We start from the raw sequence: 21,768 nt of genomic DNA, 5'->3' as shown, positions 1-21,768 counted from the left end.
CTTTATGATGTGTTGTAATTAGACACTATTTAAGGAGAAATATAGCAAATTCAATTCCAAAATATTACAGAGGTATCCTTGTGTCCCAAGACGGTGCTATTTCCAAATGCTTTGGAATGATCATCTGAATGGAGTGGCCAAAACGACACACATGTTTCTGGAGAACATATTTTTTAATTTTCATATTATTTAAGCAAGTTCTCTGCATCTCTATCCTAGCTGCTTTCTCTTATTTTGTATTATGACGGATATTAAAGATTGCTGAATCTGGAGGCAAAGGGATCACTCCATTGATGTGCTCCAATTTTCAATTCTTTCTCTATTTGGTTTCCAGTTTAATATCACTGCTCAATTAAATGATACACAATTACAGCTACCTGCAAACTGAATTCAGGAGATCTTCTGTGTTGAAAATGATGAGCACGTCAAATGCAAAATTGAAATTTAAAAAGTTGTAAGCAAGCGCTAGTAATTTCCGTAATTGAAATTTAGTTCATTCACCTCAAGGGCAGGTTGCTCAAATAAATTGATTTCAATCCTTCAGAAAAGGCAATAAACAAAGATGTCAACTTTGGAAATAATCATTCGTTCCTGTGGCTTGACTGATTGTTCTCGGAAATTGGCATATAGAAGTGGGTCAAAGAAAATTCTGAACGTGTTTCAGGTACAAGCTTCTTAAGCTCATCAGAGTCTATTAGGAGTTGGGGAAATATTCAAAAAGGAGGAATCTAGTCTGAAGGCCCAAACTCTTATTCTATTCTTAAGAATACCTTATACTTTTTCATTCATGTCCCTAAACAAACAAAAGCCAAACAACTATCCTTCTCACACACATACAGTATCACACACAGGACAACTAAAATCTTTAGCTTTTTAAGCTTTACATTATGTATTCAAATAAGAGTAATTAATGATAAAGGACAATAAGGCATCATAAAACAGAGCATCAAAGCCAAAAAAGGAAGCATATAGATATATTTGAAAAGCCTACCAAATCAAGGCCTTTTTTGTACTCTGTTGAAGACAGTTTTCAAAACATAAATGAAGCACAGAAAATCAATAGTATCAAAGATAGTATACTCTCATCTGATCCACTGAGTGACCTATGAGCTCCTAGCTTTTAGTACTTTATAAAATACAGATCAATATTTAGACACAGAGAGGACTGCGAGAATTGTCAAACCTATTGAACTAACAGGCTATTTTGGGGTAAGTTTTAGCTACCATGATAGCAAAGACAAGAGATTTTCAAAAGGCGTTAAGTACATATTAGAAAATATTCAAGATCTCATGTAAATGTGTTCAATTTGCTGCATTCCAAAAAAAGTTTACAACATTGATAAGAGGAAGGATGAAAGAAAGAAGAAAGTAGAAAGAACATAGAAGGAAAGAAGGAAGCAAATTTGATAAATTGTTCCTCAAAGTGTAGCATGTAATTTGAAACCTCTATGTCTCCTTGCTCTTCCTATGACCAATATTTTTTCAGAATTTACAGGCATGTAGTATTGATATTCTGTATTTAGTGGTACGATTCTTCAATATCTTAAAAAGATTTTAATACACTGCTTAAATGATCTGTACCCACTATTAAATCTTGCCAATAAACTCCAAGAATGAAGTAAAATTAAAATAGAAATACTCCTTGTCTGAAATTTTATTCACTTTAGAACTAACTCTTCTCTTGGCTTTAAAATGAAACACTACAGCCCATAAATTCCACAGCGTCTTAATGTCCTTTGGGGGACCCAGAGACCCACGGGTTGGACCAAGTCTTGCACAAATTTGTCAAAATTCATAAATCTTATTTAAAAGTTGTCAAAATATTCTTTTTAAAGCTTCAGAATCAAGTTAAACTACGAATGCTTAAAATGTTAATGTTCCACTTTTGGATTAAAAACACGCAAACACATGACTTTCCCTGCGGAATACTATCTAACCCATTTATAAGCTAAAGCATGTAACGGAAGAAAATCAAGTGATAAAATTTTTAACCGAACTGACTTTTCCTTTGGAAGTTTCCCTTGTAACTGATCTCATTTTGTAGCTCATATAGTTTTCCTCTTAGCTCTTGTAACTTCCTACAGTCGTGATCCTAACCTTGACTTCATTCAGAGTTTCTCCTGGTGCTTTATGTATTTTCTTATTTTTCACAATTCTCTTAGTTCTTTCCTTTTCTTAATCATGGTGCTACTATTTTGGACGCTTACCCATCTGTCAATATGATTCAGGTATTAGGAAACCTTGAAACTATTATGCATGCTATGCCCAATCCATAATTTGGATCACTGTGACAATACATTCATAATTCATACTGTGACCTCTCCATAGGAGGGATTTGGGTAAGTACTGTGAAAAGATATTAAAATGGGTGCACAAAACACAGCTGAGTGCATTATGTATGGTGAGAACAAAATATCTGGCAGGGGCAGCTGGCTCAGCCTCTCTTTTGTAGCCTGTTAGCCTACCACAGGGCAGCTGTGAAATTTCATTCAGGGAAACATATAAAACATTCTGGGCTAAAAGAGCTTAGGGTATGACAATCCTTTTCTAACAATAATCCATTACCTTTTATCTTAGAAAAATGAAGCTAAATAAAATTTCCATGAAATCATATTAAAAGAAATGCTTGATTCCATCAAAATGAGGGATTTGGGATAGCAGTCACCACCCGCCTGCTGCTAGCCTCATTATGGGACTGCTGCTTTTGTGCATGCGTATGTGTGAGCATCTAAAAGAGAGGATTTGCAGTATTTATAGCTACCATAAGACCAAAAATAAATCTTTGGAATAATCCATTATCATTTTGCATTTCTTATGTGTATGTACTGCTTTTTAAAAATAATCTACCTATGCCCATAATAGTTTTAACAAGCAAGATTTTTATAAGACTTGACTTTTAAACTTTTTCTCACATCAGCCTTCTGTACCAAGTTGTCTTGTTTCTCCATTTAAAGATTATTTTTGAAAAATAATATGTCTCTACTTCTACAAAATAATCCACAGAAAAGAAACCTTAGTACCTAAATTCCCCAGCTAAATATTAAACTAAAAGGTTTCATGGAAAAGGTTTCTCTATTACTTCCATGCCAAGCCCTTGCAATGGTTAAGAAATTAAGGTTTGAAATTACAGAAAAAGTTTAAAGAGTTTTCCTAATGAGACTATTCACAGTGACTACGGAATACCAAAAAAATGTTGATAAAGTACTTTCAAGATCTGGGGGTACAGAACGGAGTGACTCTTCAAGCCATTTAATCCCATCAATTCCAGAATGAAGTCACTTATGTGAAAACAGGCCATTTATACATAAACTTCTGATTATCACAATGAATTTTTACTTCCCTATCAAATCCCTCAGGTTTTCTGAACATGGAGGAAGAATCCTCTTCAGCCTGCTCCCATCCACGTGGAAAGACAGATGTGTGTCCAAACCACTTAGCTAATATGGAACCTTAGTACCTCCATTCCTCTTAATCATGGCTGCAGCACCATATCAGTATGAGGCCTTTCTGAAAGTATGCACGGAAATGGGATCTATTCTTTCCCTGAAGTTTAAGTGCGTGCTGGATGAAAGCAAGGACATTTAGTGAATAGTTTTCCCGGTAGAAAGCCCAAGAACAATCTCACATGCACCTATGTACCCACCCCTAGGAAAGCAGGCCACCGAGGTCCTTATGGATTTAACTGTCTGTCCCCAGACCCCAGCAATAGCTGGGATGTGGGATATGCGAAATAGAACCTGCAGCCACTCTTTGCAAAATAACAGCCCAGCTGCTGAGGTTCAGTAAGCTGTCTAAACAAAACCAACCTTTCAGTGATTATCCATAAGCAGCTTCTTTTGAAAACTGCTGAATATTAAGCCAATCTCCAGTTCTTTGGCACCTAAGTTTATGCTCAAAATTAATGAAAACCTTTGGGCTTCCTAGGAAAGCATAGATTAATTTAGCTGCTGGAGATATCAATTTGGCCTGCGTGTGTGTGCCTCAGGATTGAAATCATAGTCCTTGATGCTCCTAACAACCACACAATCCTTTTGTTATTGTTGTGGTTTGATGTGTACAATCCCCCAGGAGGGCAGGGCTACACGTATGTGCTATGAATCTCAAGGAGACAGAATCAGAAACTGGAAAAAAAAATTGGATAGAGCCTGGAATTTCATTTTAATTGGTGTCATCAGAACTAATAAAATGTGCACGTATATCAAGAGGGGAAAGAAAAAATTGAAATCACTGAGAACCAGTTTTGCAGGGTATTTATATTTCACTGCTCAGCATCAATACTGGCAAAACATGGCTCAGATAATGCCCCTAACAGAGATGGAATCAGCTAGCCTGCTTGGGAAGAAAGCTACCATAAAACTGTGTTTACCACACACATCTGCCCTGTAGGTCCTGGAATATCAAGTTTCCTGAAATATAAAGTTACATACTTTGAATGTGGGATAGAACATGGCTAGTCTAGGAGGTGAGAACTAGTCTCGGCTTAACCTGACAGCAGAAAAAATGGCGGACAAATGGCTACATAGTCGACGATGTGACATCTGGACCAATCCTCCCTGCAGGAGAGGACGGCTTTGGGGAGCACAGCACAGGCTCTGACGCCAGAGCATTTAGTGCTCTAGCCCAGCTACATCCTTCACAAACAATGTGACCCCAGACAAAATCATTGTGCTTCTGATGCTTCCTGTGTAAAATGGGATTATAATAGTACTTTGTTCATATGGTGCCATGAGGATTAAATGAGATAAGCATGCAAAGCCCTCAGAAGAGTGCCTGGCATATAGTGACAGCCCAATAATTGCTAGATAATTTTATCATCATTGGCAACTAAATGGGAAAGTTCTAAGAATAATTTGAAGGAAAACATGAATCAAATAATCAGAAGAATTACATTTTATGCCTACTAATTAGAGAAGCTGGTTTACTAAGGGTAAGTCTTTTCCCTTTCTTTAGTTGAGAATTTCAAGAAGATTGGAAGAATTTATTCAGGAGACTTTAAAAAAAATTATATCTAGGTTATGAGAAGCACATCAAAATTTCTCTTCTTTCTTTTTTTTTACTGAGGTAAAATTTGCATCCTTGAAAGGCACAGATCCCAAGTGTACAACCCAATAAATTTTGATAATTGTATTTAACAAAGTAACCATCAGTGAAATCAAGATACAGAACATTTCCATGCCCCCGGAAAGTTCCCTTTTTGCCCTTCCAGTCAATCCTTACCACTCCCCACCCCGCCCAACCACGGACAACCACTGTGCTGATTTCTATTATTCCAGATTAGTTTCACCTATACTGAATTTTACATAAATTGAATCATACCATACATACTTGGCAGTGCCTGGCTTCTCTTGCCTAACATAATGTTTTTAAAAGGTATTTGTGTCATTGCATGTATCAGTAGTTAGTTCTTTTTTCCTGCTAAATAGTAGCCCAATGTATGTATATACTCAATTTTTTTACTCATCTATTGTTGAACATTTGCATTGTTTTCAGTTATTGGCAATTATGAACACTGCTGCCATGAATATTTTTGTACAACATTTTTGTGGATATGTTTTCTCTTGAATAAATACATAGAAGTGGAATTTCTGGCTCAAAAGGAAGATAAATGTTTAACTTTATAAAACTGCCAAACAGTTTTCCAAAGTGGTTGTATTATACCACTCTCTGATCAGCGATGCAGAGGAGTTCCAGTGCACCATGTCCTCAACAGCATTCGTGTTATGTCTTTTTAGTTCTAGTCATTAGGATGGGTATGAAATGGTATCTCATTGAGGTTGGTTGTTTGTCTTTTTATTACTAATTTGTAGGAGTTCTTGACACTTTCCGGATACTAGTCCTTCGTAACATATGTATATTATAAATATTTTCTCCTATATATGACCTGCCTTTTCATTTTCTTAACAGAGCTTTTGATGAACAAAAGTTTTCAATTTTGATTAAGTCTAATTTACCAAATTTCTGATCAGTCTTCTTAGGGGCTATTAAATTTATTAAATTTTTCCAAGAACTAATTTTTGACTGTGTTAATATTCTCTATTGTTTATCTATTTTCTATTTTATTTTTTCTACTCTTATTTTCTTCTTTCTAAGTATTTTTGGCTTATTTTATTCATTTTTTTAAACTTCTTAAATTGAAGGCTTGGCTCATTAATTTTAAACCTTCTTTCTTTCTCATATCAGCATTTAGAACTATAAATTTCCTCCTTAGTACTTTTAAGCAGCATCCCACAAATTTTGGTATGTTGTATCCGTTATCATTCAGTTGAAATATTTTCTAATTTTCCTCATGATTTCATCTTAGATCCCTACATTATTTAGAAGTGGGTTTACTTTTCACAAATTTGGGGATTTTCTAGATATATTCTTACTGATCCTCATTTGATTCTTTTGCAGTCAGAGAACATAGTCCAAAAGACTTCAATCTTTTGAAATTTAGGACTTTTTTATGGTTCAACATAAGGTCTATCTTGATGACCATTTCATATTTACTTGGAAAAAATCTATATACTATAGTTGGGAACAGGGTTCTATAAATATCAACCAGATCAGGGTGGTTGATAGTGTGGTTTAAATCTATATCCTTCCTATTTTTTTGTCTAAGTTTTAAAAATTGTAATGTCTTCCTGATGAACTGACCCTCTTATCATTTTGATATTTTCCTCTTTACCTCTGTTAATACTCTTTGTCTTTAGGTCCACTTAGTCTGATATTTATATAGCCACTCCAGCTTTCCTACGATTGTGTTTGCAGGGTGTATATTTTTCTATCATTTTACCTTAAATCATTTTATATCAGTATGTCTTCATGTTTCACATACATCTCTTATACACATACTTACTTGGATCTTGCTTTTTAAAAAGACAGTCTGATAATCTATGCTTTTAATTGGAGTGTTTATTCTCTTTACATTTAATGTAATTATTGGTATGGCTGGATTTGGTCTGCTGTTCTGCTATTTGTTTTCTTTGTGTCCATCCATTATGTGGTCCATTTTTCTTCCTCTCTTGTCTTCTTTAGGATAAGCAAATATTTCTTAGAATTCTAATTAATTAAATTTAGCTCTACATTTTCTGTATTTTTTCTTTAGCAGTTGCTGAGCATAATGTTAACACATGCTAAAATCACTTATGGTTGAAATTTTATCCAACAAGTTGTTAATTCATTGCTGTAACTGAAATAATAACATTTGGTCACAGTAGCTTACAGTACTGTTATGAATTAGTGTTAAATAATTAACTTATTACCTTACTACCCAAGATACATTTTAAATCTTGCCTGGTATTGTTTGAGCACTGCAGAAGAAAACTAAAGCAAAAATTAGTCTTAATGGAACAGTAAGCCATCGAAAACCTAGCTATTGAAAAAGATTAAACTAAAGTTACCATCTAATGGATTAAACTACTCTCTTTAAAGCTTTACGCCTTTTTAGAAATAGCATAGCTTTTCTCTCCAACAAAATTTCCTCTCTTTCTTTTTTTTTTTTTTGTTTAAACTGGATCACCATATTACATGAGCAATAAGCATTGGTGATTCAAGCACATATGAAAAAATTTAGCAGGCTCCAAATACACTTTGGCATGCGTGCCCTTTATACAGTAATAGGAGGCTCTCTTTTCCATTCCCCTTGGAAATATTTTACAGGTTCTCTCAACAACTAGACACCATACCCTGACCTCTCCCACTCATTCTTACCATATTAATTTGTCTCCTACTATACTGAGAAAGAGGCAAGCTCAGATGAAACTCCCTCAACTTCTGCCCCCACTTGAGTCCTCTCGTCCATGCTGACTGACCCACCCATGCTTGCGGATACATCACTTCACTCTCAGTCACCTTCTCACTGCTTTTCTTCTTTATGTCTTCTTTCTCCCCAACACCTATAACACGTAAATATGCTCCTAAAATAAAACAACGTTGTCAACAACAGAAATCTCTACTTCTCTTTTCACTAAGCCTCTTGAAAAAGTAGCCTGTCCTTGTTAACTTCAATTTTCTTATTGCCCATAGACTTCTCAAATTCTGTCTGGGGATTGTTCAACTGTAGAACTGTCCAGTCAAGGTCAACAAATGTCAACGTATTACTGGATCTAATGGTCACTTTTCTGGTTTTTTTTTTTTTTTTTACATGACTGATCTGTGGCATTGACATTGTTTACTACTTCCTCCTTGATATTTCCTTTTTCTTTGGTTTCTGTGATACCAAACACGTCTGGTTTTCTTGCTGGCTCTTTGACTCTCTTTTCAGTTTTCTTCACAAAACCTCAAAAGTTGTGTTCCCCTTTTAGTCCTCTGCTTTTCATTTTTATACTATCCTTTGTAATCTCATTCACCCTCATAACTTCAACTATTATTTACATACTGATGATGCCTAAATTTAGATCTTTTGTTTATATTGCTTAAGTGAATTTCAGAGTTGCATAGAAAAACGTCTACTCGACATCTTCATTTGGATGTCCCACAGACGCTTAAAAGTTGATATGCTCAAAATAAATCCATTGTCTTCCTCAAAAACCTGTTCTTCTTCCTGCATCCACTATTAAACAGCACCATCATCCACACAGATGACAAAATCCAGTCATCTCAGTCACTTTCCTATCACATAAGTCACACATCAAATCAGATATTAGTTATGTAACTTCTACTTCATTAAATACATTTCTCATGTCCATTCTCTCTTCTTTATTTCCACTGTCAACCACTACTTTAGTTTAGCTCCTCCCCATTTCTCCTGTGGATTACTAGTACAGTTTCTTAACTAGTTTTCCTGGTCTCAGTCTCACTCTCTCTCCATCTGTTCCCCATAATTCCTTAAGAATGACCTACTAAATAATTAAAACTTTTCAGGGCACTCCCTGTCTAAATGATGTCCGTGGCTCCCAGTGTCTTCAGGATAAAGTTTAAACTCCCTGGCATAAAAGGCTAACTGAAGCCCCTACTTATCTTTCAACCTCACCGTCCATCACTACCTGTGTACACCTCTACCTCAGCTAAATAAACTGTAGCAACTCTTTAGAGTTACTCAATGGATCTTGATGTTTCATGCTATCGAACCTCTGTTTTTGCTGATTCCTCTGGCGAAATGTCATTCTTCTGTCTCTTTTCTCTACAAATCCCACCTATACTTCAAAACTTGTATCAAGCATCATCTGTTCTGGGACACTTTCCCATAATTCCAGTTTATTTAGATGCCATTTCTCTGTTCTCATAGTTTTTCCTGAGTCTATCTTTGCACTTTTCACTCATAGTTAATTATTGATTTACTTCCCTATTTCATCCCACTAGGCCTCTTGCTTTTTCAAAGGCACAGCCTTTGTATCTCCATCACCTACCAATGGGCTTGGCACATAGTAGTTTAAGAAATATTTCTTGAATAAATCAAATAAATCACCATTAAAGTTAATCTAATTTTTTATAATAATAACTTCACACATTTTACAGCCCCAGGAAGGGTTACAAGAAATACTGGGTAATACAAAAATTGCTCCTGGGGCCCCTCATAAATCTCAAGTTCCAAAATCCAATGGTATGTGGAAGTTCCTTTTCTCCAACAGGAGGTTCCCAAGCCCAGGTTTCTGACAAGAAAAGTGAAGATAGAAAATTTTGTAGGAGACGAGCACAGAAAGGAAGGTAGGTGCAGATCAGGGAGAAGGATGCAGTAAAACATTTTGCTGATGGCAAATGGCAAGTGTGTTTAGAGCTCCTTCTTGGAAGCCATGTGTGTATTTCCTGAGAGGTTCTGCTGTATCATTTTATCTGTGTTCTATCAGCAGCATAAATTCCATGAATCTTATCTACAAATCAACATAAAAGGGAAAAAGTATATTCCAACGTGATCTTTCTTTTTCTTTTCCTATGCTGGATAATAATTTTTTAAATGATTAGGTTGAACAATGAAATTTCAGTTTTTGTAGATCAAAAAGGGTAAAAAAAAAATCAGCGATTTCATAGGTTCAACAAAATATGTAACTGTCTTTACTAAAATAAATAAATTTGCAACAGCTAAAATGGACTAATTTTCATACACTATATTAAAATGAGTTATGAGATATAACACATATAATGCTTTTGGGGCCCCCGCCTCTGCTGAGTAAGACACAATCTCTACATGTAGACAGAGGTAATTTCTTGTTGCCACCAGTTAAAATGCTGTTTTAGGAGAGTCATGTGGTATACATGAGGACCAATGGGCAAATTCAGAGTAAGATGTGTCATTCTGATTTTGGGGACTCTGGCAGAAAGAAAGCAAGAATTCACCAACTCTTTTATACTCAAAGTGTAGTCTCTGAGCTGGTGGTGCCTGCATTATTTGAGAGCTTGTTTGAAATGCACTGCAAAGGTGAGGGCTCCACCCTAGAACTACTACAGCAGAAAATACATTTTAACAAGACTCTCTCTTTCCCCGTTGATTCTGACGCTCCTTAATATTTCTGAAACATTGCATCAGACCACTCATCTCAACTTAACTTTACATGGGAATCATCTGGGGATTTAAAAAATATTGGTGCCTGGGTCCCAGCTCAGAGGTTCTAACTTAATTGGTATGAACAATCTGAGCACTGGGGTTTTTTGAACTAGAATAATAAAATTAGATGAGAATAACCAGATGATTCCGATGTATAGAAAAGGTTGAAAACCACCACTCTAGACAAAATTTAGGAGAGAAATTCTTAATCCCAGGGAATATTCAAAATAACATTCTGAAGTATAAGAAATTTTCACTATTACAGCGCACATATACTTAGAGTTAGTGCTATCATGAAAAGTAGCCAAAGCAATAGATAAATCCAAATGCCAAGATACCTTCCAGTTTTAGAAACAGAAAGTGATAGATATTCAATAGCCTGTCAAGAGGAAATAACAGTTTCCCTTAGCTTACAAGACTGTGATCTATGCGAAAGAAGTAGTTGAAAAAAATAGCCAGGGAAGGTAGATACAAAAAAGGGAAGGATATGTTACTTTGATGATTTATGTATTAAAGACAAAACATAATTCGACTGAATGATAAATGAAACACTAGACACTTGATCTGTCACTACACTAGGTAATAAAAATATAACCTTAGAAGTATTCCAGTGAAAAAGTCAGAATAATGTTCTAATATTTTATCTTTGGATGAAAAGTCTTATGTTCAGAAATAGAAAACTAAACACAACAGAATCAGAATTTAGACCAGCCATTCTGTAGTAGTTCAAAGTATTTTTGTATTAGCTCTTTGAAATCAATCATTTGCAGATTTGTACCTCAGAATCAACTTAATTATGCTCTGCAAACTGCTTAATATAGCTATTTCAGCATCTTTTTGGTGGAGACACCACCTTCTGACTCAAGAACGCAGCCTTTCAGAGTCCCGGTTTTGTAAAATTCATAGCAATAAGAAGAAATTAAAACAGTACCATCTGCATAATACATCAATGCTGTCTGGAGTGCTGATACTTTAAATATTAGTAGCAATTAAGCACTTATATTCAGATATTTTTTTAAAAAGAAACAACTTCATCAAAGGGAGGAACCTTCTGAAGAACCAAGAGAGAATACAGTTTTTGGTACTCTGATAAATTTCAATCAACACATTTTAAATAATCAAATCACATCACAGGATTTTGGAGCTTGAAATAATTTTAACATCAGCAGTGTGGCAGAATGGCACAATTTAATTTGCTAAATTGAGTTGAATCTGGTTGAAGACCTTATTTCTCAATGAAAAGACCTTGCCGTTGATTCAACTTGCAAACTTCTTTTCAGCTCTGGATATAATTTTATGCAGTTTGCATCTTGAAGACATTTACATGTCTCCTTAGGTGGTGAGTACCATTTGGAAGCAACCTAATTAAATGCCAAAGAAGAAATTTAATAGTCATACCTGCTAAAAATATATAGCTAGGTCATTCCTTAAAAATATAACTCTTCTAATAAGCTTTTGCCAGGATTTCAAAATCCAAAGAAGATGTGGCCTTAAGTGCATATAACCATTATCCACAGAAATATATATATATTTAAAGAACACATGCTAGCTACTCCTTAATGGTGAATTAAACCTGAATTTCTAGAGAAATCAAGAAGGCTGAAAGACATTTAAATTAAATGTTGAACAAAAACACGGAGTAGCCCTGTAGTTGGGAGACTACATGCCAGTGATTCAGACACTCAATCACACTGGAGAATCAATGCATTGTGATTTTCATACAAAGCGGAAAATGGAAACTAATGTGTAATTACATGGGAAAAGGAAATTTCATTTTCAAACACTAAAAGGTATAATCAGTTGTTATAGAAAAGGAAAAAGAATATAATAGGTGTAAGTAAAATATCTTGTAGTGGCATTTCCCAAACGAAGTTTGGTCGTAAGAGACCCGTATGGTATGGGAGCAGCAATATTGTGAGGGTGGCAAGGACTGGGAATCTGCATCAAGGCTAAATAGATTCACATCCCAGCTAGTAACCTAACCTTTCTGTACCTTAGCTTCCTCATTTATAAAACAGAAATAATAATAGGACCAACTCACAGGAGAGTTGTGTGAATAAAATGAGTCAAAATATGTAGAGTATATAGAACGATGCCTGGAAAATAGTAAACACTCAATAAATGTTTCTTTTTCCTTTTCTTCTTCTCCAACTCCTGCTCCTCCTCCTCCTCCCCTTACCCCGCCTTTTCTGGTTTTCACATAAATAAGGGACAGGTATGCTATTTGTTTAGACTTACGTATTACCCTAAACTTAATACTATAAACATGCAACCAGTAATATTTCAGTTGGAGATAAAAAGCTATCTTTATATTGGCTTCTCTGAGTTTTGGTAGTCAGTCAATTACAATGGTTAATCAATGCTGTATCTTACTAAGGGGCCTGCACTCATTAGATGGCATTCTCTTTGTTTAGATTTTTTCATGTTCTTTTCTCCAAATTATTTAGAGAGCGTAGAATTTCCACTCAACCCTGAAGGCTAATAAAACTTCTCCAAACAACTAGCCGGCTGGAAACTTCCAGAAGCTCTCCCTAGCTGGACCTAATGTAAATATAGCAGCAAACTCAAGGTACAATCGAAGATTCATCAAGAGTGATTTAGCAGACTGTAACTCAGTTTGGCTCCTGTGAACGAGAAGCCCTGTTGTGTGCCTTTGGTGTCCAGCTGCTCAGAGGTATTCTATGCTCGCATATCAAAGATGAAGGAAAATCTCCTGGAAAGTGAATGTATAATCATGTCAGCTGTGGATTTCACTAAGAAAATCAAGTACTTCAACCCAAAGAAATGTTCCAGAAAGGCTCAGAGCCACAGTAATCCAATATCTAAAGGACATGATGTATGTAAAGGCAGAGCTGGTTTCCAGCTATATATTGACTACTTTGAAAAATGTCACCCTCTTTTCCAGAAAAGGACAGATCTTTAAATTAAAATGCTTTTAAGAACAGCCAATCAAATCAAGAAACAAAATGTGTGGCATTTCTTTGTAACAATACATAGCAATTTATAAAAATTTATTAGCTTGCATTTAAAAAAAAATTTATTCTCAGTAAATATGAGAAAACATTTAAATTAGGCATCCTTTTTCATTATTACCTCAATTTTGCAAAAGTGTTAAGCTGGAGGGGGAGAAGGAGGGCAATTCTGGATTCTATTTTCAACATGCTTAATTAACTAATGAAGTTAGATTTAAATAGGATATCCTTGTTGCATCTCCATATTTCACAAAACAAAAAGCAATGATAGCATGCAATCTTAATGAAGGTACTATAAAACGTAATGTGTGATTTCCCCTAAGTACTGTTTTGAAGTAACATTTATCTTAATACCAGTATTATCTTAATACCAGTCTGTTCTAACCGCACTTGAATGTTTTTAGGAAAAGCACTTTATAAACAACCCTAGACATGAAAAGAGTTCTAGATTATAGATATATTTGAAGTCTTATTGTGATATTTTGGAATTCTGATGGATACTTGCTGCATATCAATGACCTAAATATTGTCTGAAAATCCAGCAGTCAACTTTTCTAGTACAAGAAAAAAGAAAAAAGAAGTCTCCCACTTAAATCTTGGAATTTACTTAACTTGATTTCTCAGCATCATAAGGTAGTTCTAAGGCATTGCGTTAAGAAGATCTTCAAAGTTTTGTGATTCCTTGCTGCATTAAACAAAACTAAGGATTTTTCTTGGGATGATTGGTAATATTTGATAAAACTATTTCCCAAAGTGTACTCCACAAAGCATTAAGTTCATGAAATGCTACTTGTAAAAAGATTGCATGACCAAATAGTGGAGAAATGCCAGATACTAAATCTTCATTACCATCTCGAAGTTTCTTTAGAATACATGCTCTCTGAAAGCAGGGACTTTGTCTAAGCCTTGTTCACCAGCATAGCCTCAAACGTGCAACAATGCCTTGCAATTAGCAGGGATTCAGCAGGAAGAAATGAAGGAATGAACAAATGAACATTAAAAGCTTTGAACAGTTATCCAGCAAAGAAACTTCTTTCACCCAGAATATTTCATACCAATTTGATCACAGGAATCTTTTGTTTTTTCTGTTAGCATTGTAGAATATTTTAGGCATATTGTTTTTTAAAAGAAAAGACAGTATAGATAATAATATTACGAACACACATGTAACCACTACTAATAGTAAGAATTAAATGTAACAGACACAACAGAAGTCTCTTGGGGACCCTTCCTCCATTTCATTCATCTCATACTACAAACCCTCCCTCAAAATGAGGTAACCCAACATTAGGACTTATGTTTGCTGACTAAGATTCTGCTCTGAGAAATTCTGAACTAAGGGATTACTGAAGTCCCTTCAAGTGCTAAGATTTTAATTTATTTATAGCTAGTATATATGTTGCAAATTGTCAACTATAAAACTATCCACTTATTGGATTAATACAATAATGAGTAAGAAATGAATGAAATAAAACACAACGTTACAGAAATAAGACGATGGACAATTGATGTAAAATGATATCTATGAAGAGGTTAGGCAGCTTCTTTTTCAAATGGACTGATGTAAAATTTAAAGATACATATCTATACATAGATATCAATATGTATATATCTATATCTATATCTATATATAAAGTGACATAAGAAAACATAGAAGTATTTACTCGACCTGGACCGAGTAATTTAGGAACTGTTTTCTACAATTACAGAGAAAAACATCCCTAACAATATATATAATTAGTTATGACTTACAAAACTATCTGGGACTGCAAAAGCAAACTTGTGTCTAGATCAATATCCAAGTGTGCCCAAATTTACCTAATAGATGCTGCTAAGAAGAGGAGACCCCCTTCCTGAGCTGAATAAATAATTACTAATAAAAAACATCTCTTTTATCAAGATCCAGCAATCTATGATAGAGAAACACATATGAGTTAATATAGTTTAATAGGAAAAGAAATATTTTAAAAAATTTAGTCAATATCTTTCACAGCCTAGTTTTGCTATAACCTTTCTTCCAAAAATTTTCAAATACCATTATAGATATTTCTAAATTGTCTTAGAAAAACTTTAAGTATGATGCTAACTAAATGTTTTTTGCATGTTTAACTTTTGTCCCTTGCTTCATATAAAAGATAAAAAGGCCTAGTAAAGTATATTTCCATGTTGCTCTATTTCTTAATTTTAATTATGAAGGATGTTGAATAGTCAACTTATTGAAAAAGTAGTTGAACTGAATAACTGTGCTGTGTAGATAATCTCATATGCAATTAAACCAAGGACTAGATCAACAAAGAATAACAAGATGTGTGGATAAACTGTCACTTTATAATTAGCCATTGGTGTCATGTAGTTTTATAAGCAAATATAAAGATTAGAATTCGATTCCACTATTGAAACAATTTCATTTTTCAAGCCACTTCATTGAATTCTCCCCATGCTACATACCAAAAGGGAGTGAAAAATAACCTCACTGTATATTTAGAGGCCCACAAGTCCTTTCTCATAGTTAAATAAATGAAATAGATTAGTAACTAAAAATATTTATAAAAGAAAAGTATCAATTCTTACCTCCATTATCTTTTAGATGTAATGCTATCTTGGTATCATCTGGAAGAGAAATTCAAAGTTATTATAATAGAAAAAAATTTAAAGGTGCATAAATCTCATGACTAGCAATTGTCTACTAATGACTTAACGGTAACATGAATAGATTTGAGATTTTACTAATTTCTAGTGCAATGGGATCAAGTCCTAGCCTTACACAATGTAGTACTAAAATTTCTTACTGAGGTTGTAAGATCAAAACTTTAGTAAAGTATTATGTGATTCTTAAGATCCGTGAGAAAACTACGCAGTTATAATTTAACTTAAAACGTATTTATTTTTAATTTGCTAAAATGACATTGTAATAAGACTCCATAGTTATGGCTTTCTTTACTTATTTTAAAAATCAAGATGAAGAAAATTCGAAAATAATTGGAATAGTAAAGATTTGTCAATATGTAAAAATTTAATTTCAAAAGTTATATGCTTATTCATTGCTAACAAATATGACCAAAATCATATATGAAAAGATCTTGTCCTTAATGAACAAAATGTAGGACACATTTTTTTCATTTCAGCGTTATATTTCATTTTAAAGAGTAGAGTTCAAATTGCAGAAATATCTTAGGCTATATAACAATCCAAAATAACATGGATTTTTTTTTTTTTGAGGAAGATTTGCCCTGAGCTAACATCTGTTGCCAATATTCCTCTTTTTTTGCTTGAAGAAGATTTTCCCTGAGCTAACATCTGTGCCAGTCTTCCTCTATTTCGTATGCAGGTTGCTGCTACAGCATGGCTGCCAACAAGTGGTGTAGGTCCATGCCCAGGAACTGAACCCAGGCTACCGAAGTGGAGCATGCCGAACCTAACCATTAGGCCATGGGGCCAGCCCCGATAACATTGGTTTTAAAAGCAGTAAAATGTATTTAGCAGCTGTCTTCCACCTAATTTTATCACTTTATTCCAGTTAACTTTTAATATCCAATTAAATTTCAATTAAAAGCAAAATTTCAAGTTTAATTTATTTCTTATTCAAATGAAAGCAAGGTTTATGACAATAAAAAAGACCATTTTTTTCCCCTTAGAGCTTACACTTGGCCAACTAGTGTCATGTTTCTCCCTAGAGAATAAAAAATTCAGTATTATTCGGAATAGAAGATTAACAAATTTTAGTCATATACCTCCTTCCCCTAATGAGTTGTACCCATGCGTTAATGTTCTCTAATATTTTTGCCTTCCCTAGCAGAGGAAATCTTTTTCAAGAACAATTTCTCTGACATGGACATCTAGACATGTGTATGTATACAGGTTATAGGCCAACATATTTTATTGATTGTATTCAGACAAATAGTTAAATTGCTTATGAGTAGAATTATCTATTGTTCAGAATCCAAAATCAATGGACATTTAATATGCATTGTGCCTTTCTATCCTGTGACTAAAATGTTGAGTTCAGTTACTACAAAGTCTAGCAATATGAAAGGAAGTCTATATTTCTTTTCTAGGGAGGACAAGGGCCAGGATCACTATTAAAAGGTCTTAATAAAAGGCACAGTACATTAAAAGAATCCCAGCACATATTTTTATTCCATAATAATTTTGCCTTTTCCTCTTTAGAAATGCAATTTGCCAAAGAATAACTTTCCCTCCAGAGAGCTACTCTAACATGTCAACTCGTGACTTTCCCCTCCTTCAGGAAAAAAGCAAGAATATCTCCAGGGCACCTTCTGTGGGTAGGCTGGTGGGCAGCTGAGATGTCGCTGCTCTTCTGGTGGTCGTTAAGACCCTGAATTGTGTCGTTGTTGTTTGTATGGTTGTGGTTGTTTGAGAAGAACTTTCCACTGGCTCCGTGTTCTCACACATTTTCTCCTTCGACTGATGAGAGAAACAAAAGGGAAAATAATTTAAGAGTGATCACACATATACTTTTTAAAATTACCTCGAAGAAGCTGTAATTTTAAAGCTGTAAAACACAAAAGGGCTTAAAAAGATGTAAACCCCAGATCAAGATGAGGAATACATTATTTTTGTACAGGAATATACGTATAGATTTTACTAATTTACAAAGTATATAAAATAGACCAGAGGAAAAAAATTGGGTGTAATAAAGCATTTCCATCTTTAGATATTTGGATGTCATCACTTTCTGCTGTTAGCCTTTCATATTTCTATCATGTTTATATCTTGCCCTAAATTTTCTATCAATATATTTATAAAAGACATGATGTCAAAAGGGAGAAGTTCATGCTACAGGAAAAACATGTGCATAAAGATAAGGTTTAAAGCATGTAAAGAAAGAATGCATTCCCTTCATATCAAGTTGATAATGCTAAATTCTAAAAATTTGCTAACTGGTTCATACGACTTTATTGTTTCAAAAATAATCTACCAGAGGTTGAAGGGATATCTAAAATTTTGTTTTTCTTTATGAAATATTCAAAACCACCCAAGCAGAGGATTGAACAGCACTCACGAAATCACGTAGCCTGTCTTCTCCCTCGCAGAGCTATACTGAGGACACCAGGAAAAGGTGCGTGTCATACTTTTTTATTTATAGCCCACAAATGTAAATCCTATGACCTTCACCAGTAACAATCTCCAACATCCAAACTCTTCTGGTTTCGAAGCTTCTCTCCGCCTCTTCCTGCTTCAGTGGTCTCTATCCCTCTGGTAGGCCTTGAATAGACGGTACTAATCCCATTTTTAAAAATTGATATTAAATAAATACCTTCCTTAACCTTCTCTTGTCGTTAGTGAAGTATAATGTGCCTCATTACTGGTTCAGGAAGAGTTCCTGAGACAGCTTCCTTTTTACTAATTGGATATGATACAGGTTTCTTCTCCACTTCAAGTCCCAGCATCCTAGGGGTCCATTCCATTCCCCAAACGTCAGTTCCTGCATCTTCCCAGCCCCAGTGATCTCACGATCTCCTCCTTGATTCCACTTGAGTTATCATCCCCACAGCCTGGACCTTATCTGCAGTTGGAAATGCTTTAGTTCTGAAATCATAAACTCATTACCCTATTTTCTGTCTTTCCATGAACCTGTTCGCTCAAATTCTTTTTATCCTTTGACTACGTAGGAAGCCCAAGCACAATGATTTCTTCCTTTAGTCTCCTTTTTTCATCACTTCAATCTCTCTTTTCAATACCCTCAAGCATCTTGCCTTGTTTTGGTATTTTTCCACAGCACCTTTTCAGAAAATCTCCAATACTGAATGTAGTAAAAATATCTGCCTTTTCCCTGCCCGCAACAAAGCCAGGCACGACTGGAGAACAATCACACAGCCCCGACCAGGAGGTCTACAAACTTGCCTCTGCATCCTCAGCGGGGGGCCTTCCATACTGCTTGGCAAGACTGCCTTGCTTTGCTAATCTCTCCCATTATCTTCAGTATCAATTTCAAATCCTCTCCACTCTACTTAAAATTACAATCCCATAGAGACTCTCTTAATTTTACCCCATGGGCTCACCTTTAATTTCCTTGTAAAAGAGTCATCAGCAAGAATTCTTTGAATTTCTTTACAAATAAGCATTCTTGCTTGAATCTGTACTGACCCATCCTTCCTTCCTTCTGTCATAATGGGTAGGGTGATTTATAGCTATTCTCTCAGTCTCTACTCTGGCCCAACTCAGCCCACCTTCTCAGGTACTGTCAACTTGCTCATTTGATCCTATCCTTTCTCTTCAATGTTTTCAATTTCTCATTTTCCACTTCCTTGTTGCCATCAGCAAGTAAACATACTCAAGCATGTCCAATCTTACTTTAAAAACTCAGTCATCTGTCTTCTCCACAATGCATCCTGACATTATCCTACTCCCCTTCCGTTCAGTCATACCCCCAGAGAGGGTGGTCTGCCTTGGTCTTCTCAGACTCCCACATCCTCGCTTATGGCAATCTTGTTTTTACCCAATCCATCTTATTTGAAATTTCTCATATCAGTGTTTCTAAATATCTCCTTATTTACTAATCTTCCATGGTAAGCTCTTGGTATCTCATCAACATTTGGCACAGTGGTCCACTTTCTAATCTTGGGTTCTGGGACACACTCTCATCAATTTTCTAATACCTCTCTAACAACTCCTTCTTTATTTCCTTGTATATCTGGCTATCCTTTAAGTGCTGGTAGGTCTTATGGATCTTTCTTGACCCATCTTTTTGCTGTATGTGTTCTCATTAGCAGTTTTCACCACACTCATGATTTCAATTAACATTGTTATGTTGGATTATTCATAAATCTGTATCTCCAGTCTTCATTTCTTTCTTGAATTTTAGGCCCAAATATTCATCTATTTGAATTTTTCATATGGATATCACAGACATCTCAAATTCAATAAGTCTAAAATGAAACTTGCCACATATTATTCTCCTCCCATGTTTCTATTCTCAAAAAATAGTAGCATCAAACACTCTAACGTTTAAGGGGAAAATCCTGGACTTGTTTTGCTTATGGTAGTAAAAGCACACTGAAGACTGTAAATGGTCCTCCTGCTACAATACAAGTAGATTCTGGATAAAACACAAATTTGAAAGCATTACTAGGATTTTCAGGATGTAAAGAAAATCTCCAAAGATGCCTTTCTTTTGTCTCCTCTACAAAACAAAACAAAGCAAAAGCTGTGTGCTATGAAGAGAGTAGGAGCAGTACACATTAAGCAAAGTAAAAAAATCAGAGTTTGTTCTAAGGGGAAAAATGTCAAAAATCAACATTGTTCTGAGGAGATCAAGCCTTGTGCCAGCAGTAGATGGAGGAGATAAATCTAAACTTCCACTCCTCATATTAAGGCAGGGTTTTAGGGGATACCATATCAAACGCTCTTGGGTGGAAAGCATCACCTATTAAGGTCCTAGGGATTCCCACGGAATAAGATCAGAGAAATATGCACTTCTAATTAAAGGGTACAGAAAGAAACACAGAAAGAAAGAGCACTCTGACGAAGTGAGCAAAAACAATGAACAACATCTTTAGACTACCAGAAACTTCAGATATTGGGATCACCCAATATGGGATATACAGAAATTATGTATGAAATATTTAAAGACATGAAAAGTAAAATTTAAAAATGAAACTAGTAGCATAGACTATAGAAACGACTTGGCAGATTAAATTTAATTTAATCAATTAACAGATTTAATTAATTTAATTTAATTTTAATTTTGTGTCAAATTTAAATTTTAGACATGAAAAATATATTTGTTGAAATTACTACCTCGATGGATAGGTTAAATAGCAGATTAAACAAGATGAAGGAAGAATTAACAAACTGGCAAATAGATTTAAAGAAATACCCCAGGATGTAGCACAAAGAAAAAGAAGATAGATAATATAAAAGAGAGGTTAAAAGACACAAAGAAGTGATGAGAAGGTCAAACCTATCTGCAAACGGCTCAGAAGGTGAAAATAAAGAGAATGGAGAAAGTTTGATTGAATAGTACATTTATCAAACTTGACACCAAATCAATTAGAAAACACACTTTCTTCTTGAGCACATGCAGATCATTTGTGCAAACTGTTCATGTACCATTCCATAAAAAAGTTTCAACCAGTTTTAAAGAATCAGTATCATATAGAATATGTTCTCTGACAACAATTCAATTATGTTAGAAGTCAATAACAAAAAGATAAATTTTAAGAAGTTCCATAATTTGGAAATGCAAAATAATTCACAATTTAACCTAATTCCAATAAAAATATTAACAAGATTGATTGATTGATTACAGATCTGATTTAGTCAAGTCTAAAATTTATATGAAGAATAAAAGCACCCAAATAGTCAAAACAC

At 34.7% G+C, this 21,768-nt stretch overlaps 1 protein-coding gene across 2 annotated transcripts in view; it reads right to left on the bottom strand.

Moving 5' to 3' along the window:
* Positions 1-21,768, bottom strand: part of PLXDC2 (plexin domain containing 2) — a 425,253-nt gene that overhangs the window by 52,294 nt on the left and 351,191 nt on the right. For both annotated transcript variants that reach the window (XM_058532526.1, XM_058532524.1), the window contains 2 exons: positions 17,709-17,859; positions 16,006-16,044 (listed from right to left, as the gene is read on the bottom strand). In XM_058532526.1, coding sequence (XP_058388509.1) covers positions 16,006-16,044; positions 17,709-17,859 — 190 coding nt within the window. The remainder of the gene's footprint in view (positions 1-16,005; positions 16,045-17,708; positions 17,860-21,768) is intronic.

This window comes from Diceros bicornis, chromosome 36, assembly GCF_020826845.1.
Source record: "Diceros bicornis minor isolate mBicDic1 chromosome 36, mDicBic1.mat.cur, whole genome shotgun sequence".
Taxonomy (NCBI): Eukaryota; Metazoa; Chordata; class Mammalia; order Perissodactyla; family Rhinocerotidae; genus Diceros; species Diceros bicornis.
Note: the sequence above shows the minus strand (reverse complement) of the source record. Positions and strands in the feature narration are given on the sequence as shown.